The 26,175-nt window shown below is 44.6% G+C and overlaps 2 protein-coding genes across 3 annotated transcripts; both read left to right on the top strand.

The window, feature by feature from the left end:
• Positions 1-95: 95 nt before the first annotated feature.
• On the top strand, positions 96-4,465 carry Lsm5 (LSM5 homolog, U6 small nuclear RNA and mRNA degradation associated). 2 transcript variants are annotated; one of them, XM_013152505.3, is made up of 5 exons: positions 96-324; positions 1,315-1,410; positions 2,086-2,113; positions 3,710-3,782; positions 4,209-4,465. In XM_013152505.3, the coding sequence occupies exons 1-5, from the start codon at positions 180-182 to the stop codon at positions 4,239-4,241; spliced, it is 375 nt and encodes a 124-aa protein (XP_013007959.1). In that variant the 5' UTR covers positions 96-179; the 3' UTR covers positions 4,242-4,465. The 2 variants fall into 2 exon arrangements, with proteins under 2 accessions (XP_013007959.1, XP_005003807.1); XM_005003750.4 differs by lacking the exon at positions 96-324 and adding an exon at positions 536-1,178.
• Positions 4,466-4,616: 151 nt separating this feature from the next.
• Positions 4,617-22,618, top strand: LOC100725202 (TSC22 domain family protein 4-like). Its single transcript, XM_063233866.1, has 3 exons — positions 4,617-17,659; positions 20,937-20,984; positions 21,295-22,618. The coding sequence occupies exons 2-3, from the start codon at positions 20,946-20,948 to the stop codon at positions 21,517-21,519; spliced, it is 264 nt and encodes an 87-aa protein (XP_063089936.1). The 5' UTR covers positions 4,617-17,659; positions 20,937-20,945; the 3' UTR covers positions 21,520-22,618.
• The last annotated feature ends 3,557 nt before the right edge of the window (positions 22,619-26,175 follow it).

Here is a 26,175-nt window from a genome sequence, read left to right as displayed (position 1 = left end):
TCTGAGAAAAAAATAAGACACTAAAACTTCACTATTTTTCGGTCTTTCGGTTTAGAATTTATTCCCGAAGTAAATTATCAATAATGCCTTCCCGAAACTTGGAGCGCACAGATTCATTTCACCGCTTATCGTCGCTTTGGCAGGAGCCAGTGCGCAAGATCCTCCAGTGACTTGATCGTATGCTCGGCTTCCGATTGGTTTTGCCTGTAAAACCGGAAGCGCGCTCGTTTAAAGCCGTCATTTTACGTGGATGGACTCGGGCCACTTCCGGCGTAGTGATGGCAGCTAACGCGACCACCAACCCGTCTCAGCTGCTGCCGTTAGGTAAGCGTCTGCCTTTAGGGAACCCGCCGGGAGCCGCGTCCGAAGCAGCCCTGGACGAGGCAGGAAAGCTGTGTGAAGCCCCAGCGCTCAGTTTTCGCGGCTCGCTCTGGCCCGCGTCTCTGCGCGCAGGGGCAGGGAGGCGGAGGCTGCAGGTTTGGCGTTCAGAAGCACGGCGCGCGCGCGGTGTAGGCTAGGGGGCGTGCCCAGGGGCAGTGCTGGAAGCTCAGGCCCGGTGTTAAGAAGCGGCTCCCTCTCAGCATTTAGAGCTCTCAAATTATTCTGGCCTGTTGCGTATTTGGCTGATTGAAAGTAGAAAGAAACTGAAAAGAGACAGGTTAGGGTTAGGGTGGCAACTCGTCCTGTTTTCATCCATACTTCCATCCGTCCATCCATCCTACAAGCAATTCGCATATCATGGCCGGGACTGTTTAACAATGAGTTTAAACCCTCGCCATTGCTTAAAAACAATGGCACAGCCGTTAAACATCAGGCTGGATTACGCTGTTGAGCTGGCTAAAGATGTCGAAGACTTTAGCGCAGAAGATAGACTTCCTAGGATGAGGGGAGAAAGTGAGAGGAAAGTTTTTGGTGAAGATAACTTACTGTAATGTTTTGTAGCTGGTGAAGAATGATTTAGTTCTTAGATGTGGTTGTAATTGAAAAGCTTACTCCTGCATATGGCAGATTTTTGGAATGCCTAGTATATGCCACATTCTGTGTATTGGAGAAACAGTTATGAGCAAAAGTAACCTTGGTCTTTGCCCAAATGGAGTTAGCAGTGTTGTGTGTCTTTCTGTGTTACTCAAGTAAAGAAGGAAGCCCCAACCATATAAGTAAATTGCTACAAAGAAGAGGTAAGTAAAGGTGAAGGGAAATTTTCCTATTAATGATTGAGCTGAAAGACCTAGTCTTTGCTCTTAAATAATGGTTATGAATGGATACAACAGTTATTTGTTGGAATAACAGATAAATTTTTTTTTCTCTCTGCAGAGCTTGTGGACAAATGTATAGGATCAAGAATTCACATCGTAATGAAGAGTGATAAGGAAATTGTTGGCACTCTTCTAGGATTTGATGACTTTGTCAGTATCCTTTTAAAAAGTGGTGGTATGGGGCTGGGGATTTAGCTCAGCGGCATAAGCGCCTGCCTTGCAAGCAGGCAGTCGTGAGTTTGATCCCCGGTACCGATAAAAAGAAAAAAGACAAAAAAAAAAGGTGGTAGTGTAGTTTTAAAAAATGTATTTAATGATATAAGATAACATACAAGCTACACATAATCAGTATGTTTTTATTATAATAAAAGTCATTTTATTTTTAGGGAACTTGTGATAGTGTATTCTGTGCTGGTGATAAAACCCAAGGCATCATGGATGTTACGTAAACACTACCACTGTGCTATACTCCTGTCTCTTGTGACAGTTTTATTGAAAGATTAATTTTCTATGAAAACAACTTTTCTTGTTTTTTTTTTTAGTACTGGGAATCAAACTCACAAAGCTTGCCAGGCAGGTACTTGTGCCGCTGAACTAAATCCCAGCTGTTTTGGTTTTTTGAAACAAGGTCTCCCTATGTAGTCCATGCTTGCCTCTAACTCATGGCAGTCCACCTGCCTCAGCGTACTGAGAGTGCAGGTGTGTGTGTCAACATTCCCAGCTACTCTTTTTTTATTTTACCCATTGTTTTAGGCATAATTAAAACTGAACAAAAGAAGCCAGAGTAAATTCAGCCTAATATATTTATTTTCTTAACACCAAATTTCAGATATGGTGCTAGAAGATGTCACTGAATTGTAAGTAGCATTGAAATTTAAAGAATTGAGGGAACCTCTTTAATTAAAGATTTTTAATTTTAGTACACATGAATTGTTAAAATGATTGATGAGAAAACATTTCCTACTGAGTTACCTGAAGACATTTTATTTACTGTAAAATTGGATCAAGCTATTATCTTCATGTAATCATTGGTAAATTGATAGGAAATTAGCATAAAGAGGGTTAGGGATTTAGCTCAGTGGTGTAAGTTCCTGCCTGGCAAGCCCAGGTAGTGAGTTTGATCCCTGGTACCAAAAAAAAAAAAAAAAAAAAGAAAAGAAATTAGTGTAAAGAAAACTGTAAGATAGAAGATACTAAAAACAGCACATTTTGGGGCTGGGGATTTAGCTCAGCGGCATAAGCACCTGCCTTGCAAGCTGGTGGTCATGAGTTCAATCCCAGGTACTGATTAAAAAAAAAAAAAAAAAAGACAGCACATTTAGGACTCAGTGTAATATGAAATGTCTTTTTTTGAGATGGGGTCTCTTTATGCAGTTCAGGCTGGCTTAAGCTCACTTTGTAGCCCAGGCTGGTCTTGAACTCGCAACGATCCTCTCACCCCAGTCTCCCGAGTGCTGGGATTACAGGCGTGAGCTTATAACTAGTGTTTTCTATTTTCAAAATCGAAGTGGATTACAGATTGGTTTAATGGATAAGAATCAGTAGTAATAGATGAGTTCAGGTCGGACATGGTGGCCTGTAATCCCAGCACTGAGGTTGAGGCAGGAGTATTGAAGTGAATTGCAGGCTAGCCTAGGCTACATAGTGAGTTTAAGGCAAGCCTGCCCTACAAAGTAAGACCCTGTCTAAAACACTGTTTAAAAAAAAAAATCGGAGCATGGTGGCTCATGCCTGTAATCTAAGCCCTCTGGAAGTGAAGCAGGAGGATTGTTACGAGCTTGAGACCAGCTTAGCTACAAAGTGAGCTCAAGGCCAGACTGAACTGCATAGAAAGACCCTGTCTCAAAAAGACAAAAAAAAAAAAAAAAAAAAGATTAAAGAGACTGAGGCATCCAAATGTGTGGGTCTTATGCTAACCCATTTACTCTATTGCTTTTGTGGTCTTTTTTTTTTTTTTTTTTTGTTTTGTTTTCATTTTTATCAGTACCAGGGATCGAACTTGAAGCAAGGCAAGGCAACTCAAGGCAAGGCAAGACAGGCGCTTATGCTGCTGAGCTAAATCCCGGCCCCTACTCTGTCGCTTTTGATGAAGATTATATATTTTGGGGCTGGGGATTTAGCTCAGTTGCATAACCTCCTGCCTTGCAAGCAGGCAGTCGTGAGTTTGATCTCTCGTACCGATAAAAAGGAAAAAAGACAAAAAAAAAAAAAAAGATTATATATTTTGTCTCCAAAAAGTAAGAATGTAATTGCCTCACCTCAAATTCATATGTGAGAATACCATTTTTGATGTTGGAGATTTAAACATACAGCCTTGTGTGTGCGGAGTACATGCTTTACCACTGAACTACACCACTAGCCCCAAGAATAACCTTTTTAAAAAGGGAGGAAAAATATTTACAAAATGTTGGGTTTGATTACCTGTTTATCCTGACTCTTATCTCTTTGTTTAGTGAGATTACACCAGAAGGAAGAAGGATTACTAAATTAGATCAGATCTTGCTAAATGGAAATAATATAACCATGGTAAGGCACATGAATGCTGTTTTATTTAGATGCTGGCCCATTTTTATGGGATGGGAATTATAAAATTAGATTGGCCTGCTGCTAATGTTTGTTTCATTTAAATGCTCATAACTTAGTAGTATTTAAGATGGGAAAGGGGTTCTCTGATGATCCAGGCCTTAAAGCTGAGCTGTTAAAAAAAGCATTGAGCCTAAAGATTACTTTGCTTGGGCTTTTTAATCTTTAATTTTGTCTGGAACTTTTGTCAAGATACTTTACTAGTTGATGATGTTAGGAATTATAAACAGATATGGATGACGTGGAGAAAATGGGAGTGTGAGAGAGGAAAAGAGGCAGAAGTATCTTTGGCTGATGAAAAACACTTCTGGGTTTTTAAGTGATGTATAATGTTATTAATAAATTCTTTTTTTATCCCCCCCAATGCAGTTAGTTCCTGGAGGAGAAGGACCAGAAGTATGAATGGATTTTTCTCGTGGGTTCCGTTTTGTCTTAGAATGGCAAGAAAATAGAATTTTAAAAAATCTTTTAATGTTTAGATTCTATAAATCTTAAGTTTCCCGTTAAAGGGAAATGCTTTGAAGATGTATTGTATACCCATTTTCTAAGTTAATCATGATTGTCTTGGAAAAAGAGAAAAGGTGTTTGTTTTTTGAAGACTAAAAAATAAAGATGTTTTTGGTTAATTGTTACATGCTTCAATAGGTGGTGGAACAAAGATTATACTTTGCTACTTGTGTTCCTGTCATTTTTATCTGTTTGCATTGTCATTTATGTGACCATATGATTCTCAAGTAGTTGTTTTCAGGCAAGATGATAGGCCTTAATTTTTTTTTTTTTTTTTTTTTTTTTTTTGGTAGTGGGGATCGAACTCATGACCTTGCACTTGCTAGGCAGGCGCTTATGCCTTGAGCTAAATGCCCAGCAAGATGATAGGCCTTAATTTTGAACTGGTGCATTTAAAACACCTGAATTGATTACTTAGAAAATTCCTTTTGAACTCCAGTATCATATATTGAAGATTTTTCTTTGGCATTGTTCAGTTTGGGGTTCTAAGATTTTGTGGTTGGTAGGATCACTGGGGCTAGGGATTAGGGACTGACTTATTTTCCAGATTTGATGTGGAAACTACTGATAATCTTGTGCCTGCAGCTAACTGGTCTCATTAAAAAGTGAAGCAAAGCTAAACAACAAAAGAAATAAATGTTAAGAGTTCCACAAAATTAAAAACTTGCATTTCAAAGAATATCAAGAAGATGGAAAAAAAAAACCCACAGAGTGGGAGAAATTTGTAAGTCATACAACTGTTAAGAGTCTCATTTAGAACTTACAAAGATCTGTTATAACTCAATAGTAAAGAGACAAACCAATTAAAAAGTGGGCAAAGGATCAGAATAAAGTTTCCCCAGGAAAATACACAAATGACCCATAAGCATGGGGTCACATCAGGGAAATGCAGATGGGAACCGCAGTGGGGTACCACATCCTGTACACTATCGTGTAGCTATAAGAAGAGGAATAGGAAAAAGAGGAAAGCCACAGGTGTTGGTGAGAAAATGAAACTAGAGCTGTGGTACAGAGCTAATGGGAATGTAAAATGATGCAGCTGCTCTGGAAAAAATTCAACAGCACTGTCATACGACTCAACAGTTCCTCTCCTAGGTTTATACTCTGGAACTGAAAAATGTGCACACAAAAACATACACAAATGTTCACAGCAGCATTATTTATAATTTTCCAAAAGTGAAAATAACCCCAAATGCCCATTGGTGGTTAAATAAAGAGATTTGGGTATCTCTGATATTGGCATTTGGCTCTGCCAGGTTAGACCATGTGACTGGGCCTACTTTGGGGCAGAAAAGTTGTGGATTTTCATACTTAGAGAATGGGGCTCTGAATTTAGCTCAGCGGAATAAGCACCTGCCTTGCATTTAGCTCAGCGGAATAAGCACCTGCCTTGCAAGCACACAGTCTTGAGTTCGATCCCCGGTACCAAAAAAAAAAAAAAAATTGGAGAAGTTTTAAAGTTAATGCATGTACCCCCAGCTCCTGTGCTGAGAATTGAACTCAGCCTCAGGAGTGTTAAGACAATTCTCTATTGCTGAGGCTGAACTCCAGCCCTATTCTGATTCCTTCTGAGCCTTTTTTTTTTAGTCAAAATCTAAACTGTTTCTAGTGATCCTAAGAAAATAACCAAAGGAATGACAGTTGACTTTTGGGAGTGACCTCATGATAGACTGTTTTAGTCCTCTGTGGCTTGAAGGGTTAAGCCAAGGGGATGAAAACAAAAGATAGGGAGTGTAAGGGAAGAATGCTTTTCCGTTCTTGATGTTTTCTTCCATATACAGAAAGATTATTCTCTGTGTGTCAAGAGATTTGCATAGATTTACATATTATCAAATATAGGGAAAAGGAAATTAGGGTGCTTACTCCATTTTCATTTAGGGTTTGGGCTGCTTTCAGGAAGCGTTTGGTTCTGCTCTGCTGTGCATTTCAAATTTTTATAGCTGTTTACCCTATGTGAAGATGTCTAGGCTGGTCCAGAATGTCTGCAGTTTGAGGGATGAGTATGAGGCATTGTGGAGTTGCATACAAAGAAGTTAACGCAGACCCCCATCAGTAATCAAAGTGACCTCTGGCTACTATTTGCCTTTTTTCTCATTTGGTTTGGACCTCAGCTGTGGAAGAGGTGTGCTAATTATTGGATGCCCTGATTCCATTATTCTGGAGCGTGCTGTTCTAGTACATCTTATTTTCCCCTTGGCTCCTGTCACATAATTTCCACAGCTGTTGGAGCATTTGAATGATTTATCTGAAATGCAGGGTCAGGTCATGTAGCACTGGCTCTGAACCCTGCAGGAACTTACCTTCCATGTAAAGGGCCTAAGGTCTCTAGCAGGACACTGAAGGGTACCTGTAGACCGTGGCAACCACATCTTGGCCTTGCTTTAGTAATATAGGATGTTCAGTGCTGGCTGTTTCCCTGCTTTGGTTTTACTGTTGGGCCTCGGTGGGAATAGGTGTGTCTGAACTACTCTTGCTTTGGTTCACGTCTACTCAAGAGTAGCTGAAGTACCAGTTCCTCTTGGAAGTCCTTGAAGATCTCCCACCTGTCTCTCCCTACTAAGCTTGTAGTCCCAAAGACTGCAAAGTCCATTTTCATTATCTACTATCTGTCTTGCACAGCTGTTGGCTTCTGCGGGAACAGTGTTGAGCAGTGTTTACCATGCAAAATACTGGTTTCTCAGGAAACAAACTTTGTATGTTTTGGATAGGATTTTGCTTTGTCATGTAGGCTGGCCTTGAATGCCTTGACCAGTCTTGCCTCATTCTTCTGAGGGCTGGGATTATAGGCATGTGCAACCACACCTGCCTGAAACAAACGTTGGCTGTTGGATCTGAGATCAGAGTGTGGGCTGTCACTAACACTACCAGCTCCATCATATGAATATCTTAAAGAGTCTGGGTAGCATGGGCAGTCAGCTGATCCACAGTACAGTCACGGAACTGTGAAGACGGGAGACAGATGCTCTGGGAATCCCAGCCTAGAAGACAGCAGCCCTCACCAGCCTCTCTCTAGTGAGTGGAGATGCCCTTGATCTCAGATCAGTCTGCTGCCCACATTCGTGCTCTAACTGCCCTTCACAAGGAGCATGAGGTCAGTGGGCATGAGTTGGAACAGGGAATGAGGAATCAGCTGTACTGTACCTTACCCAGGGGTGACCCTGGCTGAAGCTTGATCTGTAGGGATCTCATTCTTGAGTCCAAGAAAAATTATGCATGCACTCACTGGCCACTAGAGGGCACTAGAGCTAAGCTGCTAGTTGGCTAAGGCCACTACTGTACTTTTTAATTTTTCTTGAAACCTTAGTGAAACTCAGGTTTCTTGTGGCCCATACTGCTGTATTTATTAGTGAGTCACAGAACAAGGACATAAAAAGGGAGAAGTCATACTATATTTTATACTTTTAAAAGGCTTTTCCTTTCGTCTTTCCCACATGTGGTATCTTTTCTACCAAATAAAATATGCCTTCAGTGGACCCTAACCCTGTTCAAAACTTGTTTTGTGATTTGGGACAGCTGACTTAACCTTGCTTTGTATATTGGGTTTTAAAGGTAAGAAAGATTATAAATGGTGTATTCAATATAATTTTATTTCTATAGTCACTGCTCAGTAAAAGCTGTAGTCGTTACTATCACCTAAAGTCTCTGAGCCAACCTGTTTTTATGGTTTTCCATTACAGCTGTTCCTTTTTTTTTTTTTTTTTCCTTTTTGAGACAAGATCTCACTATGCAGTACAGGCTGGTCTTGAGCTCATTTTGGAGCCCCGGCTGGTTTTGAATTTGCAACAGTCCTCCTACCTCAGCATCCCAAGTGCCTGGATTACAGGTGTGGACCACCACGCCTGACTGACAGTTCCTTTCTAGTTGCAACTGCCAATAATATTTATTTATTTATTTAGTCCATAATATTTGCCCCAAGAATGAAGGCCTGTAGTGATTACATATGGGCTAGATAGTATTTGTTGAATGAAGTGACAAAAGAGTGGGAATCTTTTATTTTTTAAGACAAAATGGGCTTTATGAATTGGGAAAGAATTGAATTTATAAAGCAGATAATTAAGATAGTATGAGCAGTAAAGTAAAGCAGGAAGATTTTAAGATGTGTTCACAATAATTCTCAGGATTATCATAATTCATTAATACAAAGCTTCAAAGGTCATTCATTGAACATCTGCTTTGTGCCTTCCTCCAGAAGCTCACTGCTGGCCAGGGAGACAGCACTGTCCCCATTTGTGATACAATGTGATGACTACATTGGGTTCTTTCTCCTTCTTTTCTCTCTTTTGAGATGGTGGGGTGATGAGGCATTTAAGCCTTCACACTGTACTATAACCCCAGCCCTTTTTATCTTGTTTAAAATTTTGAGACAAAGTCTTAGTTGCCCATCCCAGTCTTGAGTTTCATGATCCTCCTTACTCAGTCACCTGAGTAGCTGGAATTACAGGCATGCACCACAGCACCCAGCTTACATTAGCTTTTTGAGTATGTAAAGATACTTGGATCCTGCTTATGGGAATAGACAACAGAGAAGGCATCTGGGCTAGCTTTTCTGTTTGCCTCTCACCTCCATCTTCCCAGGGTCCATTCTCTGCCCACATCAACTATTCTGTGTTCCAGGATGCTGAATCCTGCCTGCAATGTGGCTTGTGCTCAGTAGAATTTTTCCAAAGGGAGACAGCCACAGGAGATGGGCGTGGAAGGAGTCTGCCATCCCTTTCCTGTCTCCTCTCCTTCCTTGCTTCACCTCACAGTGCAGTGGTTCTCCAGGACACAGCTCAGGTGATCTCAAAGGGCCCCGTGTAACACTAGTGTGACAGCGTTAAGAGGTGGGACCCTTCTGTGGCACATCCCTCATGAGTAGACCAGTGCCCTTTGTATCGCCTCATGGTTGTGGAAATGAGTTTGTGAGAAATGGAGAACTTTTCCCCTTGCTCGTGTGCCTTTCATTGAAGCGTCTACATTTGTGAAATGCTTCTGATGTACTGTCCTCTGTGACTAGCAGTTTTGTAGGTAATCTTTTAAAACAGTGATGTTTACTGTTTCTTGCTCTCTTCCCTCTTCCTCTTCAGTTTCAATGCGAGAAAACTTAGAAACTGTCAGGGTGAATCATGGCTGGCTGTAGAAGTCTTATTGTATACAAACAGACGAGCTCAGGCACGTCTTTCATCCTTTTTGGGTCTCGCTTTCCTCATCTTTTTGTTTTTATTTCAAAGTGAGGCAAACAACAGTAAATTAAAACAAAACCAAACCATAATAGGACAGTACAAAAACCACAATTATCACTATATTGCATAATCTTATCCTCTAATTAGTTGCTCAAGCTACTGGCCCCAGGCGTGCAAAGTCAGTTAAACAATTTTAATGTCAGGTTGCTGCCTTAGGTGAGTTGGTATCATCTAGGCCTGTTTTGTGTCCGGCAGCGGGAGTCAGGAGGCAGAGGTGGCTTCCTTGCTGGTCCTCCCTAGCCAATAGGGCTTCCAGCAGCACACGGATAGGCTGCAGGGCTTCCTTGCTGCTTCTCCCTAGCTGACAGGACCCCCTCTGATACCCAGGGAGGCTGCATGGCTTTCCTGATGCATCTTTCTGGCTGACAGGGCCTTTGCTAGCACACAGGAGGCTGCGTGGCTTTCTTGCTGCTTCTCCCAGGCGATAGGGCCTCTGTTGGCACACAGGGAGACTGTGTGGCTTCCTTGCTGCTGCTTCCCCACTGGAAGGCCTCTGCAGGGGTTGTTGAGACTGCATTCTTTTCTCGCTGTTTCTCTGTGGCAAGCAGGAGCTCTAGCAATGCATGGTGGGTGGGGCTGCATGGCTTCTTTGCTTTTTCTCTACTGCCGGTAGGGCCTCTGCGGGCACACGGGATGCAGGGACTGTGTTTCTTCCTTACTGTTTCTCCCCATCCAGCAGGAACGCTGCCCCTGGTTTTCTTTTCTTTTCTTTCTTTTTTGGATTCCTGAATTATCTTTCTCCATGGGCTTCAAGTCTCAGTTCAGATCCGTCCTGTGTCCACAGGACCCACCTTTTTCTTCCTTCCCTTCTTCATGTTGCTAGATTCCAGGGTCTGGACACTGAATTTGGAAAGATTCTTTTTCTGCTGTTCACTGCTCGCCCATTTTCTTGTAAGTTCTTTGCCTTCTTCACCTTTTAAACCAAGGCAAGAACGCCTGCCTTTCCTGCTTCCTGCAGTTATTCTAGGGGTGCCGGGGTCTCATAAATGTGAAATGCTTTATTTAACCTGAGTAACTTTCCATACTGATGTGCAGGCTAGTGTTGCATCCCTATTTCTTAATCTCCAAACACCAGCTGTGAACATCCTGGGTGACCTTTTTTTTTTTTTTTTTTTTTTTTTGATACTGGGGATCAAACTCATGACCTTGTACTTGCCAGGCAGGTTCTTGTGCCACTGAGCTAAATCCCCAGCCTGACTTTTAACTTTTTACCATACTACCTTCCAGAAACAACTGTGGCAGCCTACAAGGATGCCTACAAATGATTGGTCATATTTCCTAGAGATAAGAAGATCGTGAGCATAGGTTGTGATGAGCATAGGTTGTGATGTATGGCTTTCCTTTGTAGGAAGGACTCTATGTCCTTTAACTACTTTCTATAGTCTCTTAGTTGCTGCATCTTGGGCTATAGGATCATTGACTTCCTCATAGCAGCCCTGTTGCTTGTCAGTGGTTCTAACGAGCTTCATGGTCAATGTTTCATGAATGTGGTGAGAGATGGAAAGGACTTTGTTTTTCTCTAGAGTTGCTAAGAGCATCTCTTGATAACTACAGCTGCAAGTGTGCCACCTAGTGGAGAAAGTGAAGTTTGTCAAGAGGCAGCCTGTGCCAGCCAGAGGGCAAGAAATTTCTGGGAAGGAAGTGAATGTTCAGCAGACCAATTTGGCTGAGCTTTTTTCCTAAATCCAGATTGGGTGTGCTCATCACCACGGTGGGGATTGTGGGAATTTAGTAGTAAGATTCCCATTGTGAAGGGACCACAAATGAACTGCTAATAGACATCTCTTTTTGTTATTCACCTGGCCTCTATCCTGAAATCTGAGGGGGGATCTGGCTTCGTACTGTCTCTGTGGCTGGTGTGGAGGATGACACAAGCTTATACTGGATCTGTGGCTTTCAGAGCCCAGGATCCAGAGAGTACTGCAGTGGAAGGAGCTTACAACAGCTCTAAGCCCAATTGCATACTTTATGTGTGAGGAGACTTAGGCCAGTGTTATGGCTTTGTATCTAAGTGTCCTTGGAAAGCCTCATGCAGTCATAGGTGGGGCTTTTCGGAGTGGCTGGACCCAGAGTGTGATGCTGGGATTGATTCATGGTGCAATGTTAGGGTTAAGGGCGCCCAGCCTGGATGTGAGTGCCACCTGCACTAAGGGTGGCAGTTGGATAGAAAATAAGGGCTAGAAAGAGGGCAGCCATTGTTGCTTGCTGTTGATTTGTTCCTTTGCTCCCACCATGAACTGTTTCTTCTCTACAATGCCCCTCTGCATCGCCACCTTGCCTTGGAGGCAGCCATGTATGCACTGAAACCTTTACAGAGTGTAAGTTAAGTAAATCTTTTCTCCTTTAACTTTGAGTGTTGAATATTTTGTCTTAGCAGTGACAGCCAGAGGAGGGGCCCAAGTCCCTCATGCTGGGGCCAATGGAACCTGGTTTGAGCTGTTACTCAGCCACTCAGCCTGCTTGACTGCATGGTGATTGTTGGGTTGCCTGGAGGAGATTACCCTCCCTGTCAGCAGCTACTCAAAACTTACCTTGGAGCAGTGGTGTTTCTCCATTCTGTCCTAAGGATACTCACAGAGCCTGCAGGTCCAGCCTCCTGGTACCTTGAGAAAAGCTGACAGTCAGACATGAAAACCAAATAGCATGGGAGGTTCAGGATGAGGGATTTAGCTGGAACAGAAGCCTGGAAGGAAGAAGCCCCTGAAAGGAGTGTAAAGGCCGCGTGTGTGTATCCACCTTCTAATACTTGCTGTCATTTCTCAGGGGTGTGTCTTTAGAGAAATTGTTTAATAAGCCTTAGTACCTTCTTCTGTAAAATGGGAATGATAACAGGTGTGTCATGGTTACACGAGAATGGTGTGTGATCGTGTGTAGGAGTTTATCTCATGAATTCTCCCACTGGCAGCCAGGGATGACATAAAACACAGAGATCATGAATACCACAGGCAAGTGCGGTGGATACTTCCACAGGTGACAGTTTCCTTGCCCCTCCCTGGCAACAGCTGTGGGTCTGGGGGACCTCACATCTTTCTCCCTTTGCAGAGCTCCTTTAAGTTCCCTCTAGTTGTGCAGGTTAAAGACACACTGCCATTGAATTACACTCCCCTTTGCTATGTTATTTTGAAGCAAATCTCTCAATGTCATGGTATTTCTAAATGCATTTCTTATAATGAGTATGTTTTCCTATAGTAAAATCACATCTAATCAATTTAGACATAATTCATTAACGTTTATTTAGTACTCAGTCTGTATTCAGATGCACGCAGTTGTCTTGAAACTTTACAGAGAATTGACTGAATCAGGTCCATTTATTCATTACATTTGGTTGTTTGGTCAACAAACTTTTGAGCAGAGCTGCTGCAGCTGTGGGACAGGGTTATTGTAATTCTGCTGCTCACTTTTAGAGAGCTGCCATGCTGGAGAGGGAAAGCTCAGTGGGACTAGAGATTATGAGCCGGATTTTCAGGTCCACAGGTTCCTGGTTTATTTAAAGTTATGTGATTCTTTCATTTTCTGTGTTTGAAATTATTTGGAGTGGATCATTGATCATTGAAAGTGAACAATGCAAGGAGTGAAACAGCTCTTGGCTTGATATGCTTAGCACGCAGGTTTGAAACTTCATTTGAAACTCATCCATGTTCTTCCATGTTGTGTATATTGAGCATCGTTTATATGCCACAACTGTGCTAGAGACGAGACAAAAGTCAGAAAACAGCAAGAGAGGTCTTAGGTCCATGGAGGACACAGGTGTGACCTTCTGGCTGTGGATGCTCTACAGAGGAGTGCAGAGAGTGCTCTGGGCACACAAAAGGAAAAGGAGGTTTTGGCTCCCCTGGATGTTCAGGGAAGGCCTTCCTAAAGGAGAAATCACTGAACTGAGCATTGAATAACTTTTCATCATTGCTGGTAGAGGCAAAAAGTTATTCTCAGCACTAAAACTTCCTAAAATGCAGCTACACTCTCAAGTGACAGTGTCTTACAACTCACATAATGGATATTTTCTTTAATTTTCTTCAATAAACACCAAATTGTTACAGTCATAAGTTGTCTTTGATGAATTCTTTGAACAGGAAAAGAGCTTGTCACTGTGATGCATATTGTAAAAAACAACACTCAAATGGTGAGCACTCTGTCCTTCTGCTTTGCTACCCCATAAAACTTCCCTCTATGAGCCTTGGGAGCCTCCTGACCTCTTTGGATATGATCCCAGTTGGAACTGCTGGTGTAATAGGCTAATTCTTGCTTTTAAACCTGCAGCTGTGGGAAAGGGTTATTGAAGTTCTGCTGTTCACTTTTAGAGAGCTGCCATGCTGGAGAGGGAAAGCTCAGTGGGACTAGAGATCATGAGCCAGATTTTCAGGTCCACAGGTTCCTGGTTTATTTAAAGGGTTCTTGGTCATGGCTTTGCTGTTACAGTAAAATCTCATATATTTGTATACTTTGCATTAAATTTTTTTCTCTAGTAAGCGCTGACTGATACACCCCATGAGTAAGAGTGTTTACATGAAGAGTTTGGAGGCACAGGGTGAGGGGACAGTGGCAAGAAGAATTGGGCAAAGATGGATATCAGCAGACATTAAGAGTGGAACAATGGCTTTGGAGGGGACAATAGTGAAAGAAATGTGGGGTTTGTTTGGAAGGAGGGAGTTGAGTTGAGATAGTCAAACACTGAATTCCAAAGACAGAAGCATCACTCTGCACCTGGGTTTCTTTCTTCAGGCCTGTGTGTAACATCTAGTCTTCTGCTTCAGACCTGTGTTCAGAAGAGGAAGACAGACTGGTCCTCAGAGTCTGAGGAGGAGCTGCAGGAGGACATACTGGGTCTCTTTGTGGAGTATGTGGGCTGGAACTGTACTTCCTGCCTCAGTTGCTTGCCCAGGAGATGCAGGATTGCTCCTCAGAATTGGAATAAGAAATGAAGAGGATAGTTATGAAGGAGGTTCTGACTCAATCCTGAGGGGTCAATCCAGACTCTCACCGCAGTCCTCTGGCTACAAATGGCAGAGGGCGTGGTCACTGGAATTGAAGGAGGATGAGAGGGAAGGGAACTGGTGCTTTAATTTAGCCCTCAGGGAAGACAGAGGCTTCTCCTTCATAAAAGGTGGAGAGAACGTCTGTCCTTGTTGCATCAGGAGGCATAGGAAACACTGGGACAGTTACGGCCTGTGCCTTCGACACACACAGGGGTCCTGGAGATTTGTGACCTCAAGAGGAAGTTGAAAATGAAGCATCTGTCTTCAGTGCTGCCTGAGTACCACATGGTTTTCACCAGGCTGCTCAGGAAGGAGGCCCTATCACAGTGCTTTTAACTTGGTTTTTAAGGAACACAAGAGAACTGTGATTACTTGTTTAATCCATGGAAGGGAGCACTCTGAGATCTCTGAACTGTTTATTCCTGAAGGATGCTGGTACCGTGTCCCTCCTCAGAAACAGATGACAGTGATGAGTCCTTAAAACATGTCCCCCATTGGAATCACAAAGTTTGGTTCCAAGCCCTGTGACCTGGAGCAATTGCTGACTTTTCTGAATGGAAATCACTGAGGCACTTAAAGGACAACATGGTCATAGTCACACATGATGTGACCATTACAAAAGAAAGTGACTTGGATGCCTGAGATTGTACATTTCCATGCCATGAGAGAAGACTGAAGTGTGCTCTGATGTCCTTACTAGGCAGAGTTGCTGCTCCCCAGGGGATCACTCAGTTACTCCTCTGTGAGTCTCAGGGATGAGGCCCTGTCACCTGTGCACTAAACATTCTTCTTCCTTCTCTTCCCATCTCCCTGACTCTAGATCCATCCAGAACTATCTCCCAGGCAGGTTTGGTTCTGCTCCCTCTTTTCTGGTTTCTAGGGAAATTTAACACTCAGTACTCTTCACAGAGGATCCTGTTGTCAAAAGATTTCTGCCTTGGCCATGAACTTAAGAGCATTTGACAAGGTGAGGTCCTTTTCCCTTAAACTGGGCTGTTGATGCTCAAAGAGGAGCCATTTGTGAAAACAGAAACACCTCTCACTATGGGAACCAAGCTTATTTTTGAAGGCAAGACAAAGGATGTGAGGGAAGCAAAATGAATTAATTTGTCTGGAGGAAATGACAATGACACTAGCGGAGGTAAATAATGCAGTTTACTAGGGGATGGGAATTGCCATAGCCACTGCTGTTGAACAGAAGATGGAACAATGCTATTTCGCACCTCACATCTAAAACCTGAATAACAGGTGTTCATCCATGTGCAGTCAGTTCTGCCACATCATCATAAAAGGTAGTAATGGTTTTATTTGGAGCATGTGGCATATGTCGCCCTTGTAAAGGGCCATGAAACTGCCAAAGGACTCCAGTGGGCATATGTGAGTTGGGAACATAATTAAAAACATTGGCGAAGATGAGACAACTCTAGAGAGTTGAGCTTTAGGGAGAGACAAATCAACTTTGTCAAAGGCAGTTTTAGCCTCTGATATAAGTGCTGTTGGAGAGATGGGGCCAGGTTCCTTAGAGAATGTCAAAGACAGGGTGTAAATCATGAGTCAGCTTAAGAGCTGGGCAGAACCCAGTAGAGACTGAGCATCAGTTAGGGTGGCAAGATGATCAGCCTGGATCTGAACAGTTTGGGGCACAAGATGTGACTTGAAGAAGGTGACCCAAACATGAAACTGGTGCTATAGTTTTCAACTTTTCAGGGGCCACAAGTAGGTTTACATTATAAAGGGCATCGACCAATCTGACAAGTATCTGGTGCAAAGTGGATGAGCATTCATGTGCTAGGAGAAAACTGCGGTATTCCATAGGGCTATCAGAGGATTCTAGGTGTACTGCCATCATCTGTTCTTAACCGGTTAAGAGCTGCTGTAAGCGTTTCCTGAGTGAGAGGTCATTGATCAACCCAAACTGCATAATCAGATATCCAAGTTATCTTGGGCACATCTGTGGGTTCAGAGAAGAGATCAAGGTCTCTCCTGAAAATATCAAAGTGAGTAGTCTATACCAAAATGGTCCTTTTTAGGGATAACTGGAAGAGGTTCTCTCCTTCCCTGTTTGGTTTTCCAAGCCCTTGAGTGGGAAGGAAATCTTATTGTCCCATCTGATGAGTCACTGAAGAGTTAAGGCTTGCCAAATATGCCCCCTGTCCTGTAATACATCACAACCCCATAGATTGACTGGTATAGGGGGAGGGTATAAGGTAAAAAATGTAACGAATGGCCTTCTGCATCCCTCCACGTTAACAATGTAGCACTTCTACAGGGTGAGAAGCACTGCCTACCCCTTGTAGGTCCCTAGTTGCTACATTGAAGGGCCATGCCATAGGGTAATGGCAGTGGGTAATAAGTTAAACATCTGCACCTGTGTCTAAAAGCCCTTTGAATGTTTTTCCTTCAATAATCAATTCCATCTGGAGATGATCCTGTTTAATCTGTTGAACCCAATAAGCATCTGAAGACCAGAAACCCTTGGGTCATCTTTCCTTATTCATAGGTTTTCCAATTTTTTTTTTGTCAAAGAATTGGGCAATATGAGAGTCTGGAGTGACCTGAATAGTGTTTTGAGTAGTTTGAACCATATCATTGATTTCCTCTGTATAATCAGCATTAATGATGCCAGGAAAAACATGGAGACATTTTAAAGTGAGACTGTTGTGGACTAGCAGGAGTCCCACTGCACCTTAAAGCAAAGATCCATAGACTCCAATATGAATAGGTTCCCATTTCAGGAGTTAGCCCACAGCTTTCCTGGAGCTTCCTTTCTGGCTAAACTTACAACAGTTAAAATCATTCTGCTGGACAGCTTGCTCTTGATTCTCGACATAGATCTGGCTAAAAGCCACCAACAGTAGCCATGCCACTGCCTCAACATTCAACTGCCTTGAAATTTCTACAAGATTAATTAGTCTTCTGCTCTTAATTTTAGTCTCGGATAAAGTCTCTGAACATGAGCAAAATGCAAACAAACTTTCTGCCAAGGCATAACACACATCATCCGGAGTCCAGCCAATGAAGTCCTTCTTCCCAGAAGAAACCTCCTGACCATGATCTTTACCTGCTGGATTCTGTCAGTCTCTTGGTCTTCTGAGCTCTGACCAGAATCTCCAATACGGTACAGTCTAAGGTGTTCCAGCTCTACTTTTCCAGCTAGCATTATGAACCTTTCCAAACCCTTTCCACAAACCATTCCCGAGGCTCCTGATCCATACGTTCAGGTAGAGTCAGGGCAACAACTCTACTTCTTGGGTGATAAATTACTTTTCTCATTGCTGAGACAAAATACCTGATGCCCGAAGTTGAAAGGGGAAAGGTTTATTTAGCTCATAGTTTGTAGAGATTTCAGTCCATAGTCATCTGGCTCCAAGGCAGGGCACATGGCGGAGCGGCAACACTTCACGGCAGTGGAAGGCAGCAAAAGCAATGGGTGGGGTGCTTAACAACATCTTTCTGCCCCTTATGCCTTATTCACACCTCTGGAGTTAGGACAGTGTCACACCAATCAGTGGACTGACTAGTCATCGAACACAGTTAATCCCAGTATCACTCAGTGTAGATTCAGCCACGTCCGAGAAAGCCCTGTGACCACATGAGGCTTGGAGTGGCCATCTAGACACAAACTATAATGGAAGTAGGTGAAGTGATCAGAGAAGCAGATATTGATGGAAACAGACAAGGCAGCTATGAAGAGACTACAAGGTGAATTCCTACTTTCAACTAATTTTTCCCACTCTAGAATAATCCAATTGAATCTTTTACCTCTTTCATGAAAGGAAAAACAAAAAGTCACTTAAAAGAAAAAAAGAACATGTATGTCATAGGCTCGCCACCACCAGTCTAGTAAGTCTCCCTCCTATATATTGATCATCCATGCTGCTGCGCACTCCTTGGTAAAATAAACACTTGCTTTAGTGTTGCCATAAACCAGCTTGTGATTTATTTCTCAGGTAATAGAGTATCCAAAAATCCTATAAATACACTTGGGGTTTTTATCCTGAGTAGTGTGGACAGAGCAGTCATTTCAAAAGAGAGCAATAAACACTCAGGGCTCCAGACTGCTTTGTTTTTGGCCTTTTTGAGACAGGCTTTCCCTATGCAGTTCAGGCTATTCTTGAACTCACTTTGTAGCTCAGGCTAGCCTTGACTTTGCAGTGATCTTCCTGCCTCAGCCTCCATAAAGCTGACATTACAGGCATGTGTCACCATGCCAGGCAATGTTCCAGATTGTTAACACAGAAGAGCTCTGGGAGCAGCAGCCAGTGAACACCAGAGGCAGAGACCAGCACCGACTACAGTCAACCTATGGGGCCCAGCACAAGCTGGCACAGGAAGGTGGTGGTCAGCAGCAGCAGAAGAAACCAGCACCCAACAGAATCACATCACAGTGCCAAGCACAAGCTGGCATCAGATGGTAATGTCTAGCAGTAGCTGTGACCGGCAGTTGATTGTGTCAACAGCTGGCATCCAGCATTATGTGGTGACTATTACTGATTCACCATTCCTTATGAATCAAGCAAAGGAACTCTAGACTGACTGGCAATGAAAGTGTTGGGATTACGGGCACATTCAGTGCCTCAGTTACTTTTTTCTCATTGCTGAGACAAAATACCTGACACACAAAATTAAAGAAGAAAAAGTTTATTTAGCTCACACCTTGTAGAGGTTTCAATATGTAACTGGATGGCTCCAAGGCAGGGTGGGATGGCATGAGGCATCAAAAGAAGAGAGGCAGTTCATGGCAGGCAGAAGGCAGCAAAGTAGCAAGCATCAACAACTCTCTTTCTGTTCCTTATATATGTATTTTTTTCCAGGCTACCCACCCTTAGGTTAGGGTTAGGACTAGGGCTAGCATTAGGGTTAGAAGTAGATAGCACTCAGACTCAGAGAGGGCCTTTCCACTGTCACTCCCAGAACTATGCCAAACCAATCAGTGGACTAATTTAGTAAACACACTGTTCATTCTAGTGTTACACCCTCGATCCCAGCACATACACCCCAGATTCAGTCACTACTAAAAAATTCCACCTATGAAGCCATGAGGCTATAGACGCATGCAGTAATACCCAGCCATGTCTGGATCCACAGCATTTTAGAAATACTGAAACTAGATGCCATGTGAAGGAGATGTGAAGGAGAAGCAGAAGTGGCAGTACCAGGGAGGCAGATGTAGTCCCAAAAGGCCAGCTCTAGGGATCCTTTAGTGTTGGAGTTGTTCATTTTCCTTACTATGTGGTAAATGCAGTAACATGCACAGGCAATGCAATTGTACAGATCTTAATACACAGACATACACATAAACACATGAATAGGTACAAAACTGGAAAATGTACATAAGATTGGTAAATTGTATGATCAGCAATATCCTGGTTGTGATAGTACAGGATTGCAAAATGTTATCAGTGGGAAAACTGGGGAAAGAATACAAGGAATCTTTCTATTATATTTTGTTGTCTTTTTGAGACAGAGTCTCCCTATGCAGTTCGGGCTGGCTTTGAGCTCACTTTGTAGCCCAGGCTGAACTCAAACTTTCAATGATTCTCCTGACTCAGCCTCCTGAGATCTGGGATTATAGGCATGTGCTACCATGCTTGGCTCTCTATTATTACAACTTCTGAATTTGTATCAATTTTAATTAAAAAAATTATGTTGGAGTTAGAAACAGAAGATGTATAAATGAAAGGAACAGAAGAAGTATAAATGAAAGAAATTTAGACAAATATTGGGGATTATTCAAACTGGCTGATGGGAAGAAGGGTGTGTGTGTTTGCCTGTTTGTTTTTTGGAAGAGTTGTTTGGTTTTTTGAGACAGGATGTCCACTACGTAGTCTGGGCTGGCCTTGAACTAACTTATGTAGCTGAGGTTGGCTTTGAACTCACAGTGATCCTCCTGCCTCAGCCTCCTGAGTGCTGGGATTACAGAGGAAAATTTATTACGATTAAAAAATAAAGAGCCCATGCAAGCTTTGTCATTCTAATAATTAACTTGTTGGATCTACTTGACAAAGAAATCCCCAGCTAAACTGAATCAGCATAGTTCTGAGTATGCCTGAGGCAATTTACTAAAAGGAGAAGACCTACCCTAGGGAGGATCTTCACCTGAAGGGTATAAAAGGAAATGAAGAAGGATGGCGCACTTCTGTTTCTTTGGAGGAGCTTCGGTCTTCACCTTCACCTTGGCCAGTACCTCCTGGCTTCCAGCGCAGAGTTTCTGGCCTCCTGATACTGACTTGCACTGAGCCCCAGGCCATCGACTGGATCCTTCAGCTCCCCGGGGCACACACAGACAGTTTCCACTGCTCCACACCTGACTCTGTGGGCGGCACCCGGGAAGGAGTGGGCTGGGCTGTTCAGACCCCCGCTCCTCTTATGTCTCACTCCCTTTGTCTCTGCAGTAGTTCAGCATGTCAGGAGACATTGACAAGAAGATCGAACAAGCCATGGTAAGAGAGGACATCTTGAAGCTTTCAGACCCCCAGCATCATTCCTGCTTGCCCTATTTTTCAGGAACACTAACTTTGCACCCTGGTGCCCCTGTGTCTCCACCTCAGCCCTTGATCCCAGGTCCCCATCACTGTCTGTGAACCCTGCCTGTCCCTCATCCTTGTCCCCTCTGCCAGCCCTGTGTCCTCCCCTGTGGCTCCTCTTCCTTGGGCACAGGGACCTCTCACAGCCACAACCTCTGGGCACTAGGCAGCAGATGTGGTTGAGGTGGCCTGGCTGCCCTGACGCTTGGCCTGTTTTGGTCCCCAGGATCCGGCAAAGTCCTATCTCATGTTTGTGGTCCACGAGGAGATGGAGACGCTGAAGGAGCAGATCCGGGACCTGGAGGAACGAAATGTCACACTGGAGCAAGAGAACAGCCTGCTGCGTACCATGGCCAGGCCGGAGCATTTGGCCCAGATGCCCTCCTCAGGGCTCCCCCAGCCTAGGCTCCCCACACACAATGAGCCCTCACCCCCCAGGGCATGCAGTTAGGATCTGCCACACCTGTCAGACCTTGTGCCAACAGCTTGTCTCTTCTTTGCCTGCAGCATCAATGCTGCTTAGCCCAGGGATTGGGGGCTCTACTGTGGCCCCTGTGCCCCTCACCCTATCCTGCTAACCCCAGCCCCCAGGCTTTGAAGAAGGAGGGAGAGCTCAGCATGGGTGATGAATGGAGTCTCTCTCTTTTTTTTTTTTTCTTTTTTCCGATACCGGGGATCGAACACACGACCACCTGCTTGCAAGGCAGGTGCTTATGCCGCTGAGCTAAATCCCCAGCCCTTTTTTTTGGTATTTTTTGAGACGGGGTCTCACTATGCAGTTCAGTTCACTTTGTAGCCCAGGCTGGTCTCAAACTCGCAATGATCCTCCCACCTCAGCCTCCTGAGTGCTGGGATTACAGGCATGAGCCACCACGTCCAGCTCAGTGAATGGAGTCTTTTCTGGGTTGACTGATGCCAGTCCCCCTCCCTCCCTAGTCATCAGTGTTCTGGGTCCCAGCAGTGGGTGGACGGTTGGAGGCTTCCTGGCAGCCGCTCCCCAACTTTATTCTCCTGAAATGTTCCCTCTGCGCTGCCCAGGGGAAGGAATATGGACAGCATCTTAAAGTTCTGGGATTCTGGTTATTCTTCAAATGATAATTACAATTAAAAAATCTGAAGAAACTTGAATTTGGAGGTAGGCGTGGTGTGTGCATGCTGACCTTCGAGGGGTGGCAGGGCAGTTTGAGCCTCTCTGCCCTGGCTGGGCTGCTTCAGTGTGGTATAGATGGTGTGACAGGCCAAGATGTCTGGAGAAATAAGCAAGACCTGTCAATTATCATACCCAAGGACTGCACTCAAGACCTGGGTGGGTCCTGTCAATATCAAGATACTAGGGTGCAGAACCTCAGGAATTTCTGTGCTCCCAGGACATCTGGAGGGTCTAAGATACAGACAAAGACAAGACTTGCCATCTGCTTCCTCATCTCTCAGACCCATGTAAACCTTTGTTGTTACTTTCTATCCTTTTCTCTCTCTTTGGCTTATGTTTGCTCTGCAGAGCTAGTTCTTACCTCTTCACCTCTCATTTTAAAATAAACTTTGGCAATATTTTTAGTTTGTCTTATCCGGACTTGTTCCGGACTAGAAGGACCTGGAACACTTTTGCTTGGTGAGTCATTATTAAAGTAACTACCCCATGGTAACAGAAACAGTGGTGGACAGAGATGCAGGAGATAAGGAATCCGGCAGTTTGAGTCCTCGGAAGGAGCAGGGAAGCCAGACGGGAGTGCGGTAGGGGGCGGCAGTGACCCACATACTGGGGGCAGAGAAACAATGAGGCCTTTGGCCAGGGTGCAGGACCTACCCCAGCTTACCAGGGAGCCCCTTTGTGGGCTGGATCCAGGTGGCTGCTGGTGGGGTGGGGGAGATCCTGAATGGGCCACTTGTCTCCAGCCTGGGTGTGAACCAGGTTTGCTGGGCACACAGTGCCTTCTCCAGGCCTCGATGGCCGCAGTGGCTTCCACCCTGGGGAACCACAGAAGCTGGAAATTGACCACATGTGCAAAGTTGGAGCAATGCTGTCCCAAAAACAAAAAGCGCCTGGGGCAAGCCACTGGAGGAAGAAGCTGCTTCAGCCCAAAGAACACCTGGCCCCAAGACAATCTGAACAGTAGGTTGCTAGGACTACAGTGTACTATATGACATTAAGTTGCAAAAAGGTATAAACACCCCTTCAGTGAGGGAGAAGTTCCTTTCCTTCCATCACGAGGAGCTCCACTGACCCAAGCTTTGTCTCTTCTTTATTTTTTATCCTCTCACTGTCCTTCACCCCAAGAACCTCAAGAGCCACATGGGTTGTAGCACACCGCTAGCAGTTTTGACCACCCGATGAGGGAACAGGCTCTTCCCTGGCAACCTGGGCTCAGCCCAGGGCATGCAAGGAGCAGCCAGGGAGAGGGAATCTACCCAGCAGGCAAGCGGGGAGCAGCAGCTTCAGCCTTGAGGAGACCCTGTGAGGAGCTGCAGAGGAAGCTGTCCTGCTACATGGAGGCCCAGCTGAGTGGGACCCCTGGCTATCCAGAGCCTTCGTGTTGCAGTCAATAGCAAGTTCTCTGGCTTTCTGAATCTTACACTGGGATGCCATGGTGGATCACATGACATAATGCACCGAAAGCAGCCAGCAAGCAGTCTACCAGTGTCAATTTCCTTCCCTGGATGTGGGCAAGAAGGGACCAGGCCAGAGCAATTGGCTTTAGAGGTTTGCAAGGGGCTCAGGGTTTGGGGCTAGAGCTATGGCTCTCTCAATAGGTTGGAACTGTCCCTCAGCTGAGGTTCTCATTGACATGTCTAAAATCAAAGGCACCTTTCCCTCTACTTCACCTGGTTCCTTAAATATGACAGTGCCATGTCTCCTCATAACATCATGTCTCTTTGTTTTTGCAGTCTAACATACATGCATTCACCAGTGAAGTTGTCCTGGCTAAAACACCTGGCACCACCATCTACCTGGGCATCAACCGTCATCCCGTCAACTCTCCTAGACTCCAGTACAGCACCCCCTGCCAGCAGGAAGTAGTTAAAGAGAGAAATCTTTGCCCCTTTTCATAATAATAATCATAAGACGGGATATGAAAGGGTTTTGGCCCAGACAGGACTCTGTAGCGAGAAAAGACTCAACCGGAACCAGGAAGCTCCTATCTCCCTCACCCCTATGAATTTACCTGTGGCGCCAAACCTAGGACCAATGGGCTACCCGTGCATCCCTGATGCCCCCTTAGGTTCCACCCCAAACCAAGGCTACTTACTTACCCCCAACGCTGCGTGTCTGCCATAGAGAAAGCCGGACTCCAGCGGTCGGGGGTGCTGGTTCTCTCTATCCGTGTTCTCAGAATAAAGGCCTCTTTTTGTTTTATACTTCTCATCTTTTGGAAATAATCCTATCACTCATCTTCTGGGATTCTCGCCTGAGCCTATCCCATGGAGTGCAAGAGTCTGGGACAAGATATTGGAGATATTTCCTGCCTGGACTTTGTATCCTTTTACTGGTGTGTTGGGGAAACTTTCCAGTGCCAGTCCCTGGCTCCGGAGCCATATCAGTGGTCACGAGGTTCTTCAAATTTGTTAAGTAGATTTGGAAAGAGATGACCAGTTGGGGTAGGAGTCACACTGCCTAGGCCTCATGGTGCTGAGAAGAGAATCCTGGTCATTTCCTTCATGCTGTCCCTCTCTTCCAGGCTCTAGTTCCCAAATAAGACAGGGGAGGAGGAGGACAGGGGATAAGAATGACCAGAAGACCACCGTGGTAGCACAGGCCTGTAAAACCACCTCTTTGGGAGATAGAGGCAAGAGGATGGCCAGTTCAAGCACAACTTGAGCCATTTAGGGACTTATTGAGACACTGCCTCAAACTTTACAAATACACAGGGGCTAAGACTATAATTCAGAACAAATATTCTGAGTTCAATTCCCACTATTGCTCAAAAAGAAGAAAAAGAAGTGATAAACTGGATCGGAGAGAGGCTTTGGAGCAAGAGACTGAGGAGGTCACTGACCTCTGTCCCATCCTCCATCTTTCCTGTCTGTGCCTTCCTTCTTTTGTTATTTTCTGGAGACTCCAAATGAAGCAGATTATCAAGGAACTCAAGGACTGGGACAAACCAGTCCAGTTGGGTTGAAGGAGGTGGAGAAGACTCTTCCAGTGTTGGAGGCTTGCAAGGTGGCCAAGCCCCTGAGCCTGTGTGCTGGCCAGACCTACAGGCAGGATCCAGATGGGGCTCAGCCACAAGGGCTGCTCTCTGCTGCAGCTGCTCCACACAGCCATCCAGTTAGTGTCCACCATCGTGATCTCCACCCTGCAGGCCAGCTGGCAAATGTGCCACAGGAAGCCCATTCCACCGCAACTCTGGCCACTGCCTCCTCCCTCCACTCCCTGGTCCTATGCTCTTGTGTTCCCAGATGCTGAGGATACAACTGTGAATGAGGTTTGCCCAGGCCTGGGGGCCACAGAAATAACAATAGGCACCGTTGGTTCTGGGTCCTGAGGCTGTGATGCAGGAGGTAGAGGGGGCTGTGCATGGCCAGACAAAAGAAGCTCAAACACACCTGGGAGTCACATAAGACAGAGCTAGCAGAAGAGGGGATGAATCTCAGACCCAAAGAAGTCACTGGCTTGGTGTTTTGATAGGGGAGGTGGAGAGAAAGGAAGGGGCGTTCCCTGAAGAGGAACAGCAGGAGAGTGCAGAGCTGGCTCTAGGTACTACAGTGGGAGAAGTACAAGCCTGGCACCCAAAGCTGGCTGAGACCAGGAAGGATGGCTGAGATCAATTTGTGGAATCTGAACTTGACCCTAGAGCAATGGGAGTCATAAAAGCCAAAAAGTAGCTTGATTGGATTTGATTGAGAAATCTTGCACACATTTACAACGTAGACGGTTAGAGAAAGTGAAATATGATCACTACTCTCTTCTATGGTGATGCACAGCTTAAATCCCAGCACTCTGGAATGCTGAGGCAGGAGAATCTCAAATTTGAGCAGAGCCTGGGCAACATAGCAAAAAACCCATCTCAAAGTAAAAACTAAGAAAGGGTTGGGGTTGTAGCTCAGTGGGAAAGCATCCTTGGGTTCTAGCCCCAGCACCAAAAAAAAAACCACCAAAAGTTCATCTGGC

This window comes from Cavia porcellus, unplaced genomic scaffold (assembly GCF_034190915.1).
Source record: "Cavia porcellus strain 051 isolate PalLab524CR breed Dunkin Hartley unplaced genomic scaffold, mCavPor4.1 scaffold_23, whole genome shotgun sequence".
NCBI lineage: Eukaryota > Metazoa > Chordata > Mammalia > Rodentia > Caviidae > Cavia > Cavia porcellus.
Note: the sequence above shows the minus strand (reverse complement) of the source record. Positions and strands in the feature narration are given on the sequence as shown.